The sequence below is a fragment of the Musca autumnalis genome, unplaced genomic scaffold (genome assembly GCF_047663935.1).
Source record: "Musca autumnalis isolate F117 unplaced genomic scaffold, ASM4766393v1 scaffold_3, whole genome shotgun sequence".
NCBI classification, from domain to species: domain Eukaryota; kingdom Metazoa; phylum Arthropoda; class Insecta; order Diptera; family Muscidae; genus Musca; species Musca autumnalis.
The window spans coordinates 256,026,034-256,045,728 of NW_027411866.1; the positions used below are offsets into that span (position 1 = coordinate 256,026,034).

The 19,695-nt window shown below is 36.8% G+C and overlaps 1 protein-coding gene across 1 annotated transcript; it reads left to right on the top strand.

Annotated features, from left to right (window-relative positions):
• The first annotated feature begins 878 nt into the window (after positions 1-878).
• LOC141398490 (uncharacterized) lies at positions 879-3,911 on the top strand. The gene is made up of 3 exons (XM_073975776.1): positions 879-882; positions 2,890-3,051; positions 3,121-3,911. The coding sequence occupies exons 1-3, from the start codon at positions 879-881 to the stop codon at positions 3,909-3,911; spliced, it is 957 nt and encodes a 318-aa protein (XP_073831877.1).
• The last annotated feature ends 15,784 nt before the right edge of the window (positions 3,912-19,695 follow it).

Genomic DNA, 19,695 nt, shown 5'->3' on the forward strand with positions numbered 1-19,695 from the left:
GACATTAAAATTATTGTAGACGATTTTTATGCCAACATTGGAGACAAATTTTTTCAAAATTTTTTATAAAAATTTTTTACAAAAAAATTTATTTTTTTTTTAAATGAATGAGTATTCGGTTTTCATAAAACTTATATAACTCGTATAAGAACTCATATACTCTAAAAAATGTTAATTTGTGTCAAAAATCTGTAATTCATATGGAAACAGTATAGAAAAACACACATTTTTACCCAGGTAATTTCAATAAATTGAAAAAAGTGTTAAACGGACGGAACGGGACGGGTACAAAAGTATATATGGACTGAAAGAGGAGACTCCCGGTCATCTTTCTGTGAAAGCAGAACTTTGTTCCATGTTATTCCACAAAAGTTCTAGTCCACTAAATTTGGAATTTCATAAAATTTAGTACCTGAGGAAAAATAAAATAGCTCATGTTGTGTAAACGGTACGGTGATTTACTAAAGCGATCTTTTAAGGCCACACTTACCTTACAAAAGAACAATGAACACAAATCGGGTTTACCGTAATATGGGGCCAATACCAACACATGGAAATACGTTGAAAATTTTTGATATAGAAGTTTGGTGACTACTGGGAATCTCAAATGTCAAAGAACAGGTATTTCGGTTAAAAAATTTAGCTAAAAGCCTCGAAATCTAGATATACCGTTATATGTGGGCTAAACCAAAATAATGATCTATGTTGAAAATTTTTGGTGGAGAAGTTTCTTTACTGCAGGGAACCTCAAATCTCAAATTAAGTCAAAAAATTGAGCTCAAACCCTCAAAATACCGAAAGTCGGGAGGTATCGTTATATGTGGCCAATACGCCAAAACATGGACCAATATTCAGTGGCAAATGTCCTTGTTATAATAATGGGTTAGTAAGTTGATCTGTAAGTAGTTGCGACTTCCACAAAATTCTATAATAACCTGTTTTTTGCAGTGAGATTTTTTCTCTGTAATGTTTTTTACAGTTAAATGCCATAGTTACACAGCGTGAATATAGTTTTTTTACGCCACGGATCTAATGAGCCCTTTCGCGTTCGAATCCATCCACCTAAACGGTGGATATAGATACCTTGAAAATAGGAAAATCTGCAAAAATATATTTTGACAAATCTGCGTACTAAGCCGAGATTTTCTTTAAAAAAAAATTTACATATATGGAATCCTTTATGCGCGATTATAATATTTGAGAAAAAATCATGTCATAAATTACAGAGATGCGCGAGTAATGTGGGTCTTATACCAAAAATAGAATATGGAATAAATATCGAAATATGCTGTATCCAAAAGCGGATGCGTATCAGCTGATTTTAACTAATGCGCGAATAACAGGCTTTTTAATTCTCATATTTTTTGAATGATTGTAAGTTGGATATTACTAGACAGCGGAATATTATGCAACCCCTATTTTTGGTCCGATTCAGTAAAATTTTGGGACTGGCCATATATTTGGCTTCTGATTTAATCGAAACGTATGACATATACAAAATGTATGTATTTTACATATTTTCTTATGCAACAAATATTTCAATAATGAAATGTTTGTATGTATAATTTTTCTGTTCAAAATTCTTTTCAGACAAATCAATAAAATAGAGAAATGTATAACCACAGCCTCAACCTTCAAAATACCGAAAATCGGGAGATATCGTTCTATGGGGGCTATATGAAGGCCTGAACCTAAACCGACAAATTATAGGTGGAAAGCTTAATACCCCCAAGGAAGACTTAATACCTTCTAAATACCAGAAATCCGGAGGTACCGTTCTATGGGGGTTATATGAAGACGTGGACCTATACCGACAAATTTTAGGTCGAAAGTTTTATACGTCAAATGAAGACTTAATACCAAATTTCAGCCATTTCGGAGGGATATTGAGGCCACAACCTAAAAATACCAGAAATCCAGAGGTACCGTCCTATGGGGGCTGTAAAGACGTGGACCTATATCGAAAAATTACAGGTGGAAAGTTTTATGCCCCCAAGGAAGACTTAATACCAAATTTCACCCATTTCGGAGGGATATTGAGGCCACAACCTTCTAAATACCAGAAATCCGGAGGTACCGTTCTATGGGGGCTATATGAAGACGTGAACCTATACCGAGAAATTTCAAGTAGAAAGTTTTATTCCCCCAATATCAGTTATGGTCATGAAACAATTAGCTGGTGGCTTTTATATTTTTGCAGATTATAACAGTTGTTATTTGTAAGGGTAACATTTAACGGTCTCATAGGTGAAAAGCGCGACAAACTCGCACCGTCAACCCAGGAATAATAGCATAAGATATATACGTTCCCACAACATTCCTGAAGGCACAATGAGACTTCTCTTATATCAATGAGTGCACGCCGATTCATATTGCCTAAATTATATGAGGCTTAATTTTTATCGGCGAGTCCGAACAGCGTGTCTTGGGACACCACTTGTAGAGAAGTTTTGAAACACCTACATTACACTCGGGGGATTTGAAACCGCCGAAAAAATTTGCTTACCACTACATCACAGTGGGTCCCCAGGATATTTACTACAAACCCTTCCGTCTATTTTCGCTGCCGTTTGTTCAATTCACATAAAACTTTCTTTAGATTTTTTTATTTCCCAAACTTATTACATGTACCTCATATTTCTACAATCGAATGAATGCATAATCCAATAAAAGAAAACAACAATGGTCGACCCAATCCCAACCAACGAACGAATAAAAGAAACAGAACGCATGAAAAGAAAGTCAAGTGTAGAGATTGATGCTCATTAGATATTCGCGTTAGCTAGTTCTAAGCTGAGCGTGTCAGAATTAAGGTACAACAACAAAATTTGCCAACTTTGCGGTTTACCTGAGCTATTGTAATAAAGTTCTTATAAAAACCGACAACAGTTCTAACACCTCATTCCCAATCTATACGCTTATACTTCAAGAATACTTGGAGAGAGAGAAAAACTGTGGCACAAAGGATAATTTTGAGATACAGAAACGAAACAAAAATGAAATTTATTTTAGTCTTGTTGCTGGCCACTGGCCTGGCAATTGCCTTGGCAGGTGGGTCATAATAAAATCATCAATCAATTACAAATGTAATATTTAATTTTATTTTATGTACATTGCTAGAACCCAGACAACAACAACAACCTCGAGGAGTTATTCACCAAATTAAGGCTGGAGTTGCGGGTCCAAATCCCTATATTTTCCTGTCCGTACCCCATGGTCGCTCTCAAATGATCCAGGGCTTTGAAGTTGTCGATGGCGATGATGATGATGAACAAGTTTTAAAAATCGAAAATCATAATGATGACGACGAAGTTGAGGAAGAAGATGATGATGAAAATATGGATGAAGAAGATTTGGAGGAAAATATACAACACGACGATGATGATGAGGATGACGAAGACGAGATGACACTTGATGTTATGAAAAATATCAATGCCAATACCCAGGTTAGAAAGACCCAACATGTTTCTTTGCCCTTGAAAAATGGCAAGAACACCCAAATGATGGTGTCCCGTGAACACGCTGGAGCCATTATGGTGCCCGATGAAATCATTGAAATCGAAGGCCAAAGCGTTATCGATGAAAAGACCGGCAAACCAGCAATTCTATTGCCCCGCTCCATTTTGGACTCGATTCCTGATGGCAGCGTTGTTGCCTTGATGGAACGTCCGGTGGAGGGTCGCTCTGCTGGAGAAGAACGTGCCAACCGTGTCATTGTACGCAGACGTCGCCGAGGTTCCCGCCGCAATGTAAAGCGTGGTCGTCGTGGCAACCGTCGCCGTGTAAATCGCAGACGCGGTGGCAACCGCAGACGTAACAGTGGAAATCGTGTTCGCGTTGTACGTGTGAACGGTAATCGCCGCCGTGTTGTACGGGGTGGCAATCGCCGTCGTCGCGTCATTCGTGCTTAAGACCCAGAAAGATACCTGTGGCAGGTTATCTGCCTAGCGCCTAATTTTCTAGTATTACTTAGTTCTTAGTCTAACCTATTTTATACTTCCGTTTATTCCCTCTGACCCCTCTCTGTAGTTGCTTCTTATGGCTAATTCGATTAAGTTTAACGACAACAAAAAACAAACACAAAATAAAAAAACAACAAAACATGTTAATCTTGGTTTATGTATGTATCTAATTTGCCATTCATTAGATATGGTCATCTTCAAAGAGAAAGTCGGGTCAGGGTACAAAGTTGGGAGGTTATTTAAAAGCCGATATGAAACGAAAACATCGATCGGCATACAATCTAATGAAGCACACAAACACACAATGCTAAGCACAGTTATAATCGGCAACTTTCTTTGACCATTTTTGTTGTTGTTGCTGTCTTATTTTGCCAAATTTATTGTTGTTCACCTAAAAATGTGTTTGCTTCGATTTAAATCTTTGCGCGGCTTTCAAGTCGGTTTCATAACTTTGCTTCTTTTGCTTCGTTGATCATCTTGAATTTTTTGTAAGAATCCAGCTTGTTATGTTAATGATGTTGGCGTTTAACCATCCAATTACAAGCGAGGCGATATAAACTCCGACGTTATCAGTTCGCAACGCATTGCTTGGCCACGGATGTCAAGCTTAAAAACTCTCTCTAGTTCTTTTTTAGTTTCATTTTAATATAAAATGAAATTTGTGTACTATTTAGCGGTGGCCTTTTGTGCCTTGGCCGTAGTAACTTGTTCCCCTTTATCAGGTAAACTTCCAGAACTTTCTAATGGTGATTATGGAAAATATAAATTCAATTGCATTTAACCGATATAGATGTTAGAAACAAAAACCAACCTCAGGCGAAACATGAGGATGTTTTGGAATCAAAACTTCTCAATGAAGTTGAGGCCCATGAAGAAGGTCCAGAAGATGATGTTGATGAAGATGGCATTACTGAAGCTGAGAATAAACCCCAAGAAAATTCGGACTTAGTTGATCTGGAAATTACCGAAAAAGATATTGAACAATTCAAAGAGCCTGGCATGGTAAGTGACACACTAGGGAACAACAACAAAAAAACTAAGATACTAATTGCCACACTAATTGTAGCAACGCCTGGCTCGGGAACTTCGTGATTTCCACAACAGTAACTTGTTGCAACGCAGTAACAATAATTTGGACAAAGCTGATAAGGCTGAAGATGATGCCATCCCCGAAGAACGTGCAGTACGCAGACGTCAACGTGTGCGCAGGCGCAGAGTCAATAATGGGGTCCGTCGTGTCAACAACCGCAACAGGCAAATGAACAAACGCAGGCAACAAAACCGACGCAAGCAAAACAACAGAAATGGTGTTCGACGCCCAAACAAAAACAACAAAAGATTTAAAGTGAAAAATGTTAAAAAAGGAAATCGCACTAAAAATGGCAAACGTCGCATAAATCGCCGAAATGGCAATAAGAAGCGAAACAAGAACCGCAATGGTATCAAGAAGAACCAGAAGCAAAAGAATAGAAAACGCAATGGATCTCAAAACAAGAGAAGGACGAACAAAAATCAAACTCATGGTCCACGTAAATCGGAAAATGAAAAACTAGAGCATTCCGTTGAAGAAAATAAAGAGCAAAAAGTCAACGCAAATGAAGTGAAACCTGAAGTACCTGTCAAGGAAAATACTGAAGCTGCAGCGGCCTAAAGACTATGTGGTGCGAACAATTAACTGATAGAATAAGTTATTTATTCATAAAATAAAAAATCATATTTTTATGTAAATTTTAATTTATTTACCGGGCAGCGAAATAGTTGTTTTAGGAAGCAAATGTCGTATTTGTGATTTTCTGAGAAAGAAACATACGCCACTTTTGAGGAAATAGTGGCGTAACTCAAAATTGCGTTTTCTGAGTTAGCAATTTCTATTTTTTCTACGATTTTTACTTTACTTCGTGTCAAATTTCCATGCTCATACCTCTAAAACTAAACGAGTTAGAGCTCATTTACTACGGGCTTCAAGACTTCAAGTAGTTATTTTACTTTTTTATGTAATAATCTTTTTAAGTTGGGAAGTCAAATTTCAATCGCCATCATAAAAAGCGTTTTTTCTCGAAACTGGATTTTTGGGATGTTTCACTCCTTGAGTAAATGAGCGATATGTCTGTCGACCTAAGTTTTTTGAAGTTATTCTAGCAAAAATCCGTGATTGAAATAAGTAAAAAAAGTATTAGTCGGCTTTGCCGACAGAAATATACTCTCAGCCTGTATGAATTGAAATACCTCTTTCCCAAAAAAACGTATGTATTTAGAGGGTTTCCAGAATATTGGGCGTATGAACAGAGTACGTAAAAATACTTTAAATAACATTTCCAATCGTTTCGTTTCGTATTTTCCATAGCAACAATACAAAACGAAACATAACCCTCGTTGGCCGAGCTCGCTGTTTAGTTTTGTTGGCTTAAATGTCGTTTAGGGGCACCTCTCGGATCGGGCTGAAATTTTTACAGTAGATAGCCCTTGGCATCCTGAATACAACGATATATAATTTTCCGGGGGGAAGTCCATACTTCCCGAGATATGGGTCTTGACATTTCGGAAATTTCGTACTTTCACACCTTTAGGTTGTTTAGGGGCACCTCTCGGATCGGGCTGAAATTTTTACAGTAGATAGCCCTAGGTATCCTGAATACAACGATATATAATTTTCCGGGGGGAAGTCCATTCTTCCCGAGATATGGGTCTTGACATTTTACAATTCTAACGTGGGCAATATGGGCATCGTTTTAAAGCTTATGGAGAGTACTTTTATGCACGCGTTTTGTTCGCGTAGCCCACTTTTGACCCTGTCCATAGGAGAAAGTCTTAAATCCCCGGCCGAAGGCCGGCTACTTAAGAACACTTTCAATTTAAAAGAGAGTTTTGATCGCGTAGCCCACTTTTGACCCTGTCCATAGGAGAAAGTCTTAAATCCCCGGCCGAAGGCCGGCTACTTAAGAACACTTTCAATTTAAAAGAGAGTGTTGATCGCGTAGCCCACTTTTGACCCTGTCCATAGGAGAAAGTCTTAAATCCCCGGCCGAAGGCCGGCTACTTAAGAACACATTCAATTTAAAAGAGAGTTTTGATCGCGTAGCCCACTTTTGACCCTGTCCATAGGAGAAAGTCTTAAATCCCCGGCCGAAGGCCGGCTACTTAAGAACACTTTCAATTTAAAAGAGAGTTTTGATCGCGTAGGCCACTTTTGGCCCGGTCCATAGGAGAAAGAAAAGGCGGCATTGGAAAGTACTCTTCGTGAGCTTTAAAACGATGCCCATATTGCCCACGTTAGAATTGTAAAATGTCAAGACCCATATCTCGGGAAGAATGGACTTCCCCCCGGAAAATTATATATCGTTGTATTCAGGATGCCTAGGGCTATCTACTGTAAAAATTTCAGCCCGATCCTAGAGGTGCCCCTAAACAACCTAAAGGTGTGAAAGTACGAAATTTCCGAAATGTCAAGACCCATATCTCGGGAAGTATGGACTTCCCCCCGGAAAATTATATATCGTTGTATTCAGGATGCCTAGGGCTATCTACTGTAAAAATTTCAGCCCGATCGGAGAGGTGCCCCTAAACAACCTAAAGGTGTGAAAGTACGAAATTTCCGAAATGTCAAGACCCATATCTCGGGAAGTATAGACTTCCCCCCGGAAAATTATATATCGTTGGAATCAGGGTCCCAAGGGCTACCTATGGTAAAAATTTCGGACCGATCCCAGAGGTGCCCCTAAACGACACTTGTTCCGTTTTGTTTTGTTTATATTCGTGAGTGCGAACAAAACGAAAAGCGAAAAGTACTCAACTCCACAAGAGCAGATAGAAAACGGAATAGTACTAAACACATGTGAATAAATCAAAAACGTTTGGTGGTTGATAAAATTCACTGTGGTATGCTGATTGGTGGTTGATAAAATTTACTGTGGTATGCTGATGCTATCTTATAGGGTTGTTAAGCAATCACATGTGTGTGTGTCTGAGTGTGTCATTGACAATACGCACGGCAAACGTTTCCCAAAAATACTTATTGTTTCGGTGGTGAATGAAACAACTCGGCAAAGCATAACCGAAGTTTTATTTCCGCAATCGTACGGTTTCCATCCTTTTACATTGAAAAGTTTGTGTTTTTGTTTTGGTTGTGAGAATGAAACGATTCAGAGAAGCTGAAAAGTTTGTGGCTTTGTGTGATTGGTACGCGAATCGTTTTGTTTGTTTCCGTTCATTGCGTATGAACTTGCTGACAAAAATATGGATTTGGATTAAAGCTCAACAGTTTTGCGGGGGAGACACCTAAAGTAATGGACCGACATAGTCCATTTTTGAAAGGGTGTCTTTTTTTAGTAGTCATTCCTCTCTATAGATATGGCGCCCACCAGACATTTCAGTTCGAACTTGATCTATGCCCGGTAAAAATGTTACGATGTGCAAAGTATGCATGAAATCGGTTAGTCCCTTTAGAGAGATTTATCGTGCGCATAATTTTTGCGAAAAAGTTTGAACTTTTGTGGGGGAGATACCCGATGGAGTGGAATATTACGAAAGCCATTTTGGACTAAATTCGAGAGTTATCGAGCGCTCCAACCACCCAGACAGACAGACAGACGGGCGGACATAAATCGACTTCAAATTGCCTGAAACGTACTTGGGATCTAAACCCATTTTTTCGATGAGCCACATTTTGCCCGTATGAAAGCGTATATACCCTCGTTATCATAAATGCTGAGGATATAAAATTGTTAAGTTCGGCCGGGTCGAACATTTTATACTTTATACACTTTATACAACGGATGTACCGTTATATGAGGGCTATACCCAAACATCGACCTGTGTTCACAAATTTCAAATAAAAAATAGTAGTAAAAATCCTATAAATACCGAAAATCGGAAAGTACCGTTACACGTTATAATTTGTTTGTGCCCAAACAAATATATGTTTGCAACATTTTGTTACATATCTCAATTTTATTTGTTTGGGTACCAATATATTTTCTATGGTAGAACATACATATTTTTTATGTTTGGAGAGAGGATTTTTGTCAAAGAGAGTAACAACAGCGCTCTCGCGAATGCGGAATGCTGTTTTATAATAAAGAGCTGTGTGTATGGCATGGGGATTTGGGATTTTTCCCCAAATTGGGGAATTTTTATTTGAAATGGGGAAAAAAATTTCGACTTGGGGATTAGGGAAAATGTTGAGGAAATCTGAAAAATATTTGGGGATTTTTGGGGAATTTCTTTTTTGACTAATTACTTCAGATTATCTGATCTTTTTAATTTCAGTACGTGAAGCGTAGTAGCGCACGCGTGACGCACAAATAACACGCATTATATACTAACTGGTCGCAGCTGTAATAATTTATGACAGATTTGAAAAGTTATCATGCGGTTCGACGAATGACAGCGTACTAGAACAGTGGGTTGAATTGAAATAACATTTTCCATCATTTCTACTGCTGAAGGGGACTTAACTGCAGAAATCATTTCTGGATTGATGGGCAATGATGAAATTAAACTTTATTTAACATTCATGGCTCCAATTATAAAAGAGATAAATAGCCGATATCGGACAGATAACCTGTTTTTTATTCCTACAAGTTTGCTTTAATAATAAGTGTCAGATAAATTAAAAGGAACTTTGTGTTCTTTTTAAAATTAAAAGTGCGCCCAAAAAAAAATTGAAAAATTTGAGAGCGAATTCAAATCAACCAATCGGATTTGAGTAAATTTGATGTATACAGACTGTTTTGTTTGAAATGGAACTTTATTCCTTATTTTTCTTAAAGTAAAGTATAACAAAAAGGGATTTTAAAGAAACGATGTAAGAACGGGCCTTAATCTAAGTTTTCAAACCGATGCACACTGCTAATATGCATTTTCACCTGTGCACTAGAATATTGAAACGATTTATAACAAAATTAAAAAGATTTTGAAAACGACTCGGCATATTTACCATGAGGAGCAATGGATCTAGGGCCTAGATTCTAGGCTTTAATTTTGACTTGTACTTTTTGTGATAAACAATTATTAAAGTTAAAAAGACCAGTGCCGAATATCTTAAACGCTGTTAATACAAATGCAGAAACCGATGCGTACAAATATGCAATTTTTAAACTTACAAGCAATTTACTCCAATATTTGCAGCAATTCACTGGGTCAACACAATTTTAGCTTTATACGAACCTTTTTAGAACCAGCTGTCAACACAAAAATCTCCACAATTGTTTACGAATCGCAATGGAGCAAGTTATGATAACTTAAATTGGATTAAGTTAAGATTAAATTGATAACGTAAATTGGAAATGGTATTAAATATGCTTCCCGTTCCAACAACTAATTCTTAAAATGCAGTACGAGTTACTAGCATAAATAATCAATTTTCTAACAACTCCATTTGTTGTAGAAATTTTGACACACCTAAAGAAATGTTACAACTCTTTCAATATACAAATTTATATAAATCCGTTTTGTAGCTTGCGTCAATGTCATAAGTTGCCAATACTTTGAATACATTCACATGTTTGTGTGGCCGCTTCTTGGTATTGGGAGCCACCGTGGTGCATTGTTAAGCACGTCCGTCTTGCACTCAGAATGTCTGCGGTAATATATTACTGTTTGATAGCCGTAAGTTCTACCAAATCATCCTACTAACCCATTATACTAAAGCATACGTGATCACACTCGGCACGACGATCCCACGGCAGCGGGTTCTTTGTACCGGATTGACCCGGAACTACACAACATCATTGTTCCGGCCAGCAGCTGCCACCTTAGTGTACATATGTTTGTATTTGTTTCGTTTTTTGTGTTGGGAGCAGGATATCCCGGAATGCCTGCTCCGAATCCTTTTGGTTCGTGCCGCGACGGAGGACCAATATATTTGTGCTCGGTTTGCCACATCCGCATCTTCACCCACATCCAGCCTTCGGTGAGATGCAATAGTTGTCAGGAGTGGGTGCATCTAAGAGGTTGCTCTGGACTTGTCCACGTGAGGGACTATGCTGTTGCATGCTGTGTGAATACAGTCCCAGGTGTTTCGTCATCGGATTACGAAACTCCCTCGTCGTCTGATTATGAGACTCCCCCGCAGTCGCCTCGACAACAACAGCACATACAGCCTTTAACACCAGTCTTTGCTGTCCCAATCCCGGAAGATGCATCCTTTTTGCAATTTAATTGCAATGAACTCCGGGTTTGGTTGGTTGGTTGGTTGGTTTACGTGGTGGCTATACTTTATAGCCTCAATTAATATGTAAGAGATACCGTTTTGAAAAACCACACCACTCGTTCAGAGATTGCTATTTCGTTGTTGCATGTTGGCAGTTAAATCCAGCCTGATGAGTTAAGGAATCGCAGAAGGTCTCCCAGACCTACTTCTGTTATCTCTGTGATATCACGAAGGAACGGTTGTCTTAGAGCTTTGAATCGTCGTTGCATTTGTGCAGGGCAGGAACAGAGGAGGTGCTCAACAGTTCCCTCCTCTTCTTCATTCCCGCAGCTACGGCAGTGGTCATTGTGCGGTAGATTTAAACGTTTTGCATGGTTACCAATTGCCTAGTGACCGGTTAACACTGCAATAAGTCTTGCAAGGTTCCGGGGTAAGATCGAGGAAATAGTAGATTTCATGAGTCGGAGGAATATCAAGGTCGCTGCGGTGCAAAAAACCAAGCTCAACAACGTTGCGATGGTGGCAACGTGCTAAGGAAGGATCGCACCAGAAGTGGAGGTGGGGGATTAACTTTCCTATTGCACGAGTCTGTCCAATACAGACCTATATCGCTTGAGCCTGTCTCTAATGACCCGTACATGGAATGTATGGGGGTAACAGTCAGGTGTGGAACTGCCGAGATAGAGTGGCTTAACGTATACATCCCGCCGATAAATGTATCTCAGATTACGAGCCTGACATTAGCCCGCTTTTGGAAGGTCATAATCGTCTGATCCTGGGGGACTTTAATGAGCATTATGAGATGTGGCATTCGGTCCTCGAAGACGACCAGAGGGGTACTGCGCCGGCTGAGCATATTGATAGCTCTACGTTTTGCACGGTCAATAAGGACGTCCAAACAACGTAGTTTGGAAGAGAATTGAATATCGTGGTTGACGGTAGTACACCACAAACTGCCCCAAAATTTTAGGTGTCACATTAGACACTACTTTCAAATCGCAGCTATCTGCGACATACTGAAAAGCAAGAACAAGATCCTCAAGTCCCTAGCCGACAGCACTTGGGGTGCAGATAAAGTAACCTTGTTGACACATATAACGCGATCGGTCGGTATGTGGTAAGCTATGCGGCTCCAGTTTGGTCCCCGGGATTATTTGATACGTATATCATTATTTGTATGCATATATCAGTATCAAAATTTACATCCATCTGCAGATGCACCATAATTTCTGAAATTTGTTTCTAATCAAATCAAAATCAAAAAATCAAATCAAAAAAAAAATCTGGGAGCAAATCTAAATTATACTGCCTAAGAGTCGGTATAAACCTCTGAAAAATAAACTAAAAATACGTACAAAATCTAGACAACACAAAAATATGAAACCAAAATTATAAACATTAGCTCTATGTATAAATTGCATATTATAGCAACAACAAAAGGGAAAAAATATTGTTAAAATATTATACCAAATATATTTTTTGGTTCGATTAGAAAAATTAGAAAAATAATTAATGTATACTGCTAAAATGTCATCAAGAAATATGCTTTACCATCACAGAAGCTTAACTTATAAGGATAGGAAATTATGAAAAAAAAAAAAAATATGAAAATTAAAAACCCTGTCATTCGCGAATTAGTTGAAGTCGGTTGATGCGCATTCGATTTTGGATACAGCGAATCAATATCTTTCAATATCTATGCAGTGCCGTCAGTTACATCTCACAATGCCAAAAACGTCAAATTGGGTAAAAGTCACGCAACTTGCATACGATTTTGATGCGCATTAATATACACCTATTTCAAATAGATTGTTCAAGAGCCGCGGATGTGCCTTCACATTCTATTTTGCGTAAAAGACCCATATTACTCGCGTATCTCTGTAATTTATGACTCGCGTTTTCGCAAATATTATAATCGCGTATAAAGGATTCCATTTATGTAAAATTTTTTAAAGAAATAGCGGTTTACTTCGCGGATTTGTCAAAGTATAGTTTTACTGATTTTCCTATTTCCAAGGTATCTATATCCGCGGTTTTAGTGGATGCATTCGATCGCGAAATGACTCATTAGATCTGACGCGTAAAAAAAAAACTAAATTCACGTGGGGTTCAAAGGAAATTGAATGACACTTGTAAATTTTAAACGAAGAAATTGTTTTTTAAGAAAGTTCACGCATCAAATGTTGCCTTTTAGACTCCAATTACTAGGATACTGTAAGGAGCACACTCATGAGATATATATTAAACGACGTAAATTCACGAGTTCTATAATCCTATTATGAGTTTTGTTGCGCATCCAGATTATTAAAAAAGTCAAAAAACCCCGAAATTCCTGCTTCAAAATGTCAACATTAATTTTAGGGGGATGCAGTGGATATATCGGAAAACAATACACCAGTATCATGTTGCCAATGGAGTATTCTTTGATTCTTTCTTTGGGCATAGGTCTATAAAATGTAAGGTTAAACCAGAAATCGGAAGGGAACTTAAAAAACTTGTTGGATTCAACACAGTTTTGCCCATTTTTCTACATTGATGCCAACACAGCTTCCACGAAAATTAGTTTTGATGGTCGATATTATGGGATACCTCCTAAAACACTTAATTTTAAAGAATTTCAGTCATACTATATAGAATATGTTATGTTTATACAGAGTTTATATGCTCTAGAAATATGTTAATTGAGATCTAAGGTACATTTTTGAAGTTGGTTGTTTGCTTCAAATTTGATATCTGTAGACCAAAACACGCGAAAACATTTTAAAATGAATTTCAACTTGACAATTTTAATCCTGGAGATGAAGTTTGATGGATTTTATGTGTTCACGATTTTTCTTTTTGAGAAGAGCTACAACTTTGTCCCTGAGATTAAGCCAAATTTCTTAACGGTTCGGAGGATAAAATCCTGACAAAGTGATCCCTCTTGACATCAAAGCCTTAAACTTTTGGAGGCCTATAACCGCGAAAGTCTTCTCTTTTTTGTTCTTCTATCACGCTGCTATGTCAGAATTTGCCTTCAATCCTATTTTAAATGAATAATTCTGTCTGCCGGAAAATAAAAAGTTTTTGTTAAATTTTGCAAATACTTTTTAAAAAACGAAAAACGCCGCAGGCGATATTTTAAAGACATATCTTCACTATTTAAGAAAATGAAAAGTTTTGTTAAAATTTGCAAACAATTTGTGAAAAACAAAAAGCACCGCAGGCGAAAAAAATTCTGAAATATCGCGCGTTTTTTAACAAAAATATTTTCACAATTTAAGAAGATATAAAATGTTTGTAAAAATATTTAAATCATTTTTGAAAAACAAAAAGCGCCGCAGGCGAAAATATTTTTGAAAAAATCAAGCGATTTTTGTGGAGAAGTTTCTTGATCACTGGGAACCCTAAATGTCAAATTTCAGCTAATTCGGTCAGAAAAAGTATATAAAAGCTTCAAAATACTTTAAATCGGGAGTTACTGTTATATGGGAGCTATACCAAAATGTGGACCTATCTTGGCAATTTTTAGTAGAGAAGCTTTTTGGTCATTGGGAACTTCAAATGTAAAATTTCAAAATTTCAAAAAATGGAGCTAATCGTTTTTTTTTGATCTCATGAAATTGCCACTTTGACCAAATTGGAGCCAATTCGGCAGGAAAATGTAGCTAAAATCCTCAAATTCTTTAAATCGGGAGGTACCGTAATATGGGGGTTATAGCAAAACGTAGACCTATCTTGACAATTTTTAGTGCAGAAGTTTCTAGTCCATTAAGAACCTCAAATGTCAAATTTCAGCTAGTTTGGTAAAAAATGTAAAAAAATCTTCAAAATACCTTAAATCGGGCGGTACCATTATATGGGGGCTATACCAAAACGTGGACCTATATAGCCCATCTTCGAACTTTACCTGTCTATGGAAAAAAGACACTCGGGTGCGTACGCTAAAGTGATTACAAGAGACGGACGAACAGACGGACATGGCTAGATCGTCTTAGAATTTTTTCCTGATCAAGAATGTATATGATTAGGTTGATGTGTGTTATAAACAGAAAAAAGACGTAATATACCCTTCATACTATGGTTTAGGGTATAAACATTTTTTGTAGAAATATTGAAATTATTAAACGAAAAATCGCGCGATTTTTGACAAAAGTATTTTCACCATTTAAATATACAAAAAGTTTTTGTAAAATATTTAAATACATCCAGAAAAGCGAATAACGACGCTGCATAGTGGGAAAAATACCGAAAATAAAAAATGATCCTGAAAGAAACTTTGAAACGTTAGTACAGTAATGAACTAGAGTGTTGACTGTACTTAACGGCATATATAATAATTAGAAACAGTTAGTCAGAACGGAATAACCGTACATTTAAATTATGTATATATTTTTTGCAATGTTAATTTTAGCTGTAAAATTGCGATAGACGTGTGCATTCTGTGAATATATTATCGTGGAATCTTTTATATTTTTTATATACCGTAACGGTATTTAATTAAATGAAATACGTTTATAACGTTATCTTTATTTTAAGTTATTTTTATTTTTTAAGTTATTTTTATTTTAATGTGGAAGTTTCGGGCTAAATAAATGTAAGGTCCATTTTTTTAATTTCTTCGATTAAAAAAGGAGTTTAGAATGGAAATCCATCGAATTCCGCTTCGATTTTTTCTTTTTTAATTTCTAACCTATCTTGTCTAGCATAACGTCTTAAAGTTTTATCTGCGACTTTCAGTTTTATAGATATTTTTAGAAAATATGCCAATTCGGAAAGGAAGCTTTTCTTATGTTTTTTTTTCAAATAAATCTAGGATTATGGAAACAATTTTGATAAATAAGATCAGATATCAATTGGAATTTATCACTAAATAATAGATAAGAAAATACAAAATGAAAAAGTCCGTGATCTATTTCCACGGTATGGGTGGAAGTAGGAAAATTAATTCAGTCATGCGTCCGCAAATAAACTGCAGGGGTGATTTTGAACTCTAATTATACCCTCCACTATAAATTATATATTCAAATCAGATTTTAGCCATTTCGGTTGGGTTATATGGGTAAAATTTTAAAAATTCCTTCCTCTGGGAGCTGTATCAAAAAGTAGACCTGTACCGACAATTTTCTGTTAGAATATTTTATACCTCCAACTAAAACTAAATACCAAATTTCAGCTATTTCAGTTGGATAATGCGGCTAAAATCTGTCGGAATATTTTGTACCACCAACGACGACTAAATGCCAAATTTCTGCCTTTTCGGTTGGATAATGCTGCTAAAATCATCAAAATTGCCAAAATCGGAATGTACCGTTCTATGGGAGTGATACCAAAAGAATATATAACAAGTAAAAAAGTATCAGTCGGCTTTGCCGACAGAGATATACCCTCAGCTTGTGCGGATTAAAATACTCGTACTTACCAGCACCACCTTCGAATTACATCTAATATTCGATATTCAAAGTGTGGACGAACGCAGTATTCGGTTCGAGCTCTCCAGCCACTACATATGTATGTGCCATAGGGGTTTTTACAACTTTCGGGCGGGCTGTTTTCACAAGTAATTGAGTCAAGTTGCTTCAATAAAAATCAAAGTGATTCGAGAGCAGGTCTTAAAGTGAATTTATCCAAAATATTGTATAGGAGGTATCGGAAGGAGTGGACAAATATAGTCCATATTCGAACTTGATCTATATCCGGTAGATATATTTGGATGTGTAAAGTAAGGACCAAATCGGTCACTCCCATCAAGAGTTATCGTGCGTACAATTTTTCCGAACATTTTCAAACTTATGTGTGGGAGGTACCGGAAGGAGTGGACCGATATAACCCATCTTCGAACTTAAACTAAGCTTGGACAAAATATTACGAAAACCAAATCTATGACCAAATCCGCTGATCCGTTCGAGAGTTATCGTGCGCTCCAACAACTGTTCATAGGGGATTTTTGCATCTTTCAGGCTATTTTCTCAGGAAGTATGGACTTGCCCTAGATGAAACTTGTACGGTTCTATGGGATACAGTGAATACAAGTTGCTACAACAAAAGTCAAAGCGATTCGAGAGCAGCTCATAAACTAAACTTTTCCGAAATGTTGTGTGGGACGTACCGTAAGGAGTGGACCGATTGAGTCCATATTGGAACCTGATCTAAATCTGGAAGAAATTTCACGATTTGCAAAGTATGGACCAAATCGGTTACTCTCTTCGCACAAATTTGCCGAACATTTTCGAATTTTTGTGGGGAGGTACCGGAAGGAGTGGACCGATATAACCCATCTTCGAACTTAAACTAAGTTTGGACAAAATATTACGAAAGCCAAATTTTTGACAAAATCGGTTGATCCGTTCGAGAGTTATCGTGCGCTCCAGCCAGTCAGACAGACAGATGGACGGACATGGCTAAATCAACTCCAAATCGTCTGAAACACATTTCGTCCAAACATACTTGGGGTCTAAAACCATTATTTAGATGAATCACATTTGCCCTCGTTAGCATAAATGCTGAGGGTATAAAAAATAAATTGACCAAATATATCAGTAAATGAAGTAAACATATCAATCTAAAGCTATTCTTACCATAATTATGGACATACATACAATAAAACATGGACTTTTATTTACTGCATGCTAGATTTTTCTAGCATTTTTTCCCACTGTGCGCTGACTAATATATTTTTGAAAAAAAAAAAATTGCGCGATTTTCTTAACAAATATTTTCTCAATTAAAGAAAATACAAATTTGTTGTAAAAATGTGCAAATACTGTGAAAATCGCTCGATTAAAAAAAAATGTTTTTACTACTCTGAATTAAGAAAAAAATCTATATATCGTCACCATACGTAACCCACAAGAAAATCGAAATTCGTTTTTTGATGGAATATGATACATAAAGCTAAAATACGTGTTCCGGCAAAATAACAAGCGCGGGTTTGCGTTTATTATTTACTTCCATTCGTACGTGAGTGATAGTACCCCCAAAACTCCCCCTCATAAGATTGATATTCTATGAAACAGTTTTTCATTTTTTTAAGTTTTTTGCTTCTCCTGTAAAGTTTTGTTTTTGTGGGTTACGTCTTCCAGCATTTATGGTGACGATATATAATATTCAAAAACGTTTGTTTGTTTGTGCCTTATAGACTCAAAAGCCGCTGAACCGATCTTTCTGAAATTTCTAGGGTATAATGCAACATCGCCTTGAATTAATAGGGGCTATATAATTTTTTGAAATTCCGAGTTGAACTCAAGATATAGCATCAAAACCGGAGGTATCTCCAACAAATTTGCAAATATTTTTAGAACTGTTACAGATACAATTTCCAAATTAAATTCAAAGAAATTTGGAATGTGTGACGGAATTGGTCGAGAAATAGACGTGCCAAATTATATTGGAATCGGTTCAGATTTGGATATAGCTTCAATATATATTTTCATGCATTTTATCCACCAAACACGCTATGTATGTCCACTTTCAATGAAATTTTGAATATGTAACGGAATTTGGTCTAGATATAAATGTTCCAAATTATATCGAGATCGGTTCATATCGGAATACAGATCCCATATATATTTTCGGTCGATTTCATGTTTTGTTACGTATGTCCAATTTCAATGAAATTTTGAAGAGACTTAGAAGTCATCATTTTATGCACAATTACTTATAGTTGGGAAGGAATTGACCAAGGCTGCTTCTATTAAATATCATATCTTAGAGAGACTTCTTAAGAGGGATGTTTTATTATGATATACCTAAATCATTATTGGAGTAAACATTATCAATACAAGTGGGAGTTATCCTAAGAGTAATTTAAGATATCACAATAGGTTGGAAAAAATAAGTCCCATGTATAAAATAAATTGCAACTATCCTCAAACGTAAGGTCCTTAAACCTGGTTCTATTCTTAATTTAATTCACTTAAGTAGATTTAAATCCAATCTGTCGAAATAAAGAGTATGTAACCTATTGTGAAAAGGCTTTAGGATAAGTGTTAAGAGAATGCCTTCATATCTTCTATATTTATACGTTAAAATATTAAAAACAAGTAAGAAAAGCGTTAAGTTCGGCCGGGCCGAACTTTTTATACCCTCCACCACAAATTTCAGCCATTTCGGTGGATTAATGTGACCACAACCCTCAAAAAACAGAAATTCGGAAGGTACCGTTCTATGGGGCCTATATTATGGCGTGGACCTATACCTACAAATTTCTGGAGGAAAGTTTTATAAGCCTAAAAAAGACTAAATACCAAATTTCAGCCATCTCCGTACTTTATAAGGGGCCTTTTGTGGGGGCTATACCAAAACGTGGACCTATATACCCCAACTTTGGTAGGAATGTTTTTTGGCCTCTGGAGACACAAAATACCAAATTACAACCAATTCTGTGGTCAAATGGGTATAATACATTCAAAATATATTAAAATGACGCGTACTTTATATGGGCCTTATATGGGGGCTATACCAAAACGTGGACCTATATAACCCATCTTTGGTAGGAATGTTTTTTGGCCTCTGGTGACACAAAGTACCAAATTACAAACAATTCGGTGGTAAAATGGGACAAATATCTAAAAAAATCCCTAAAAAGGACGACGCGTCACGCGT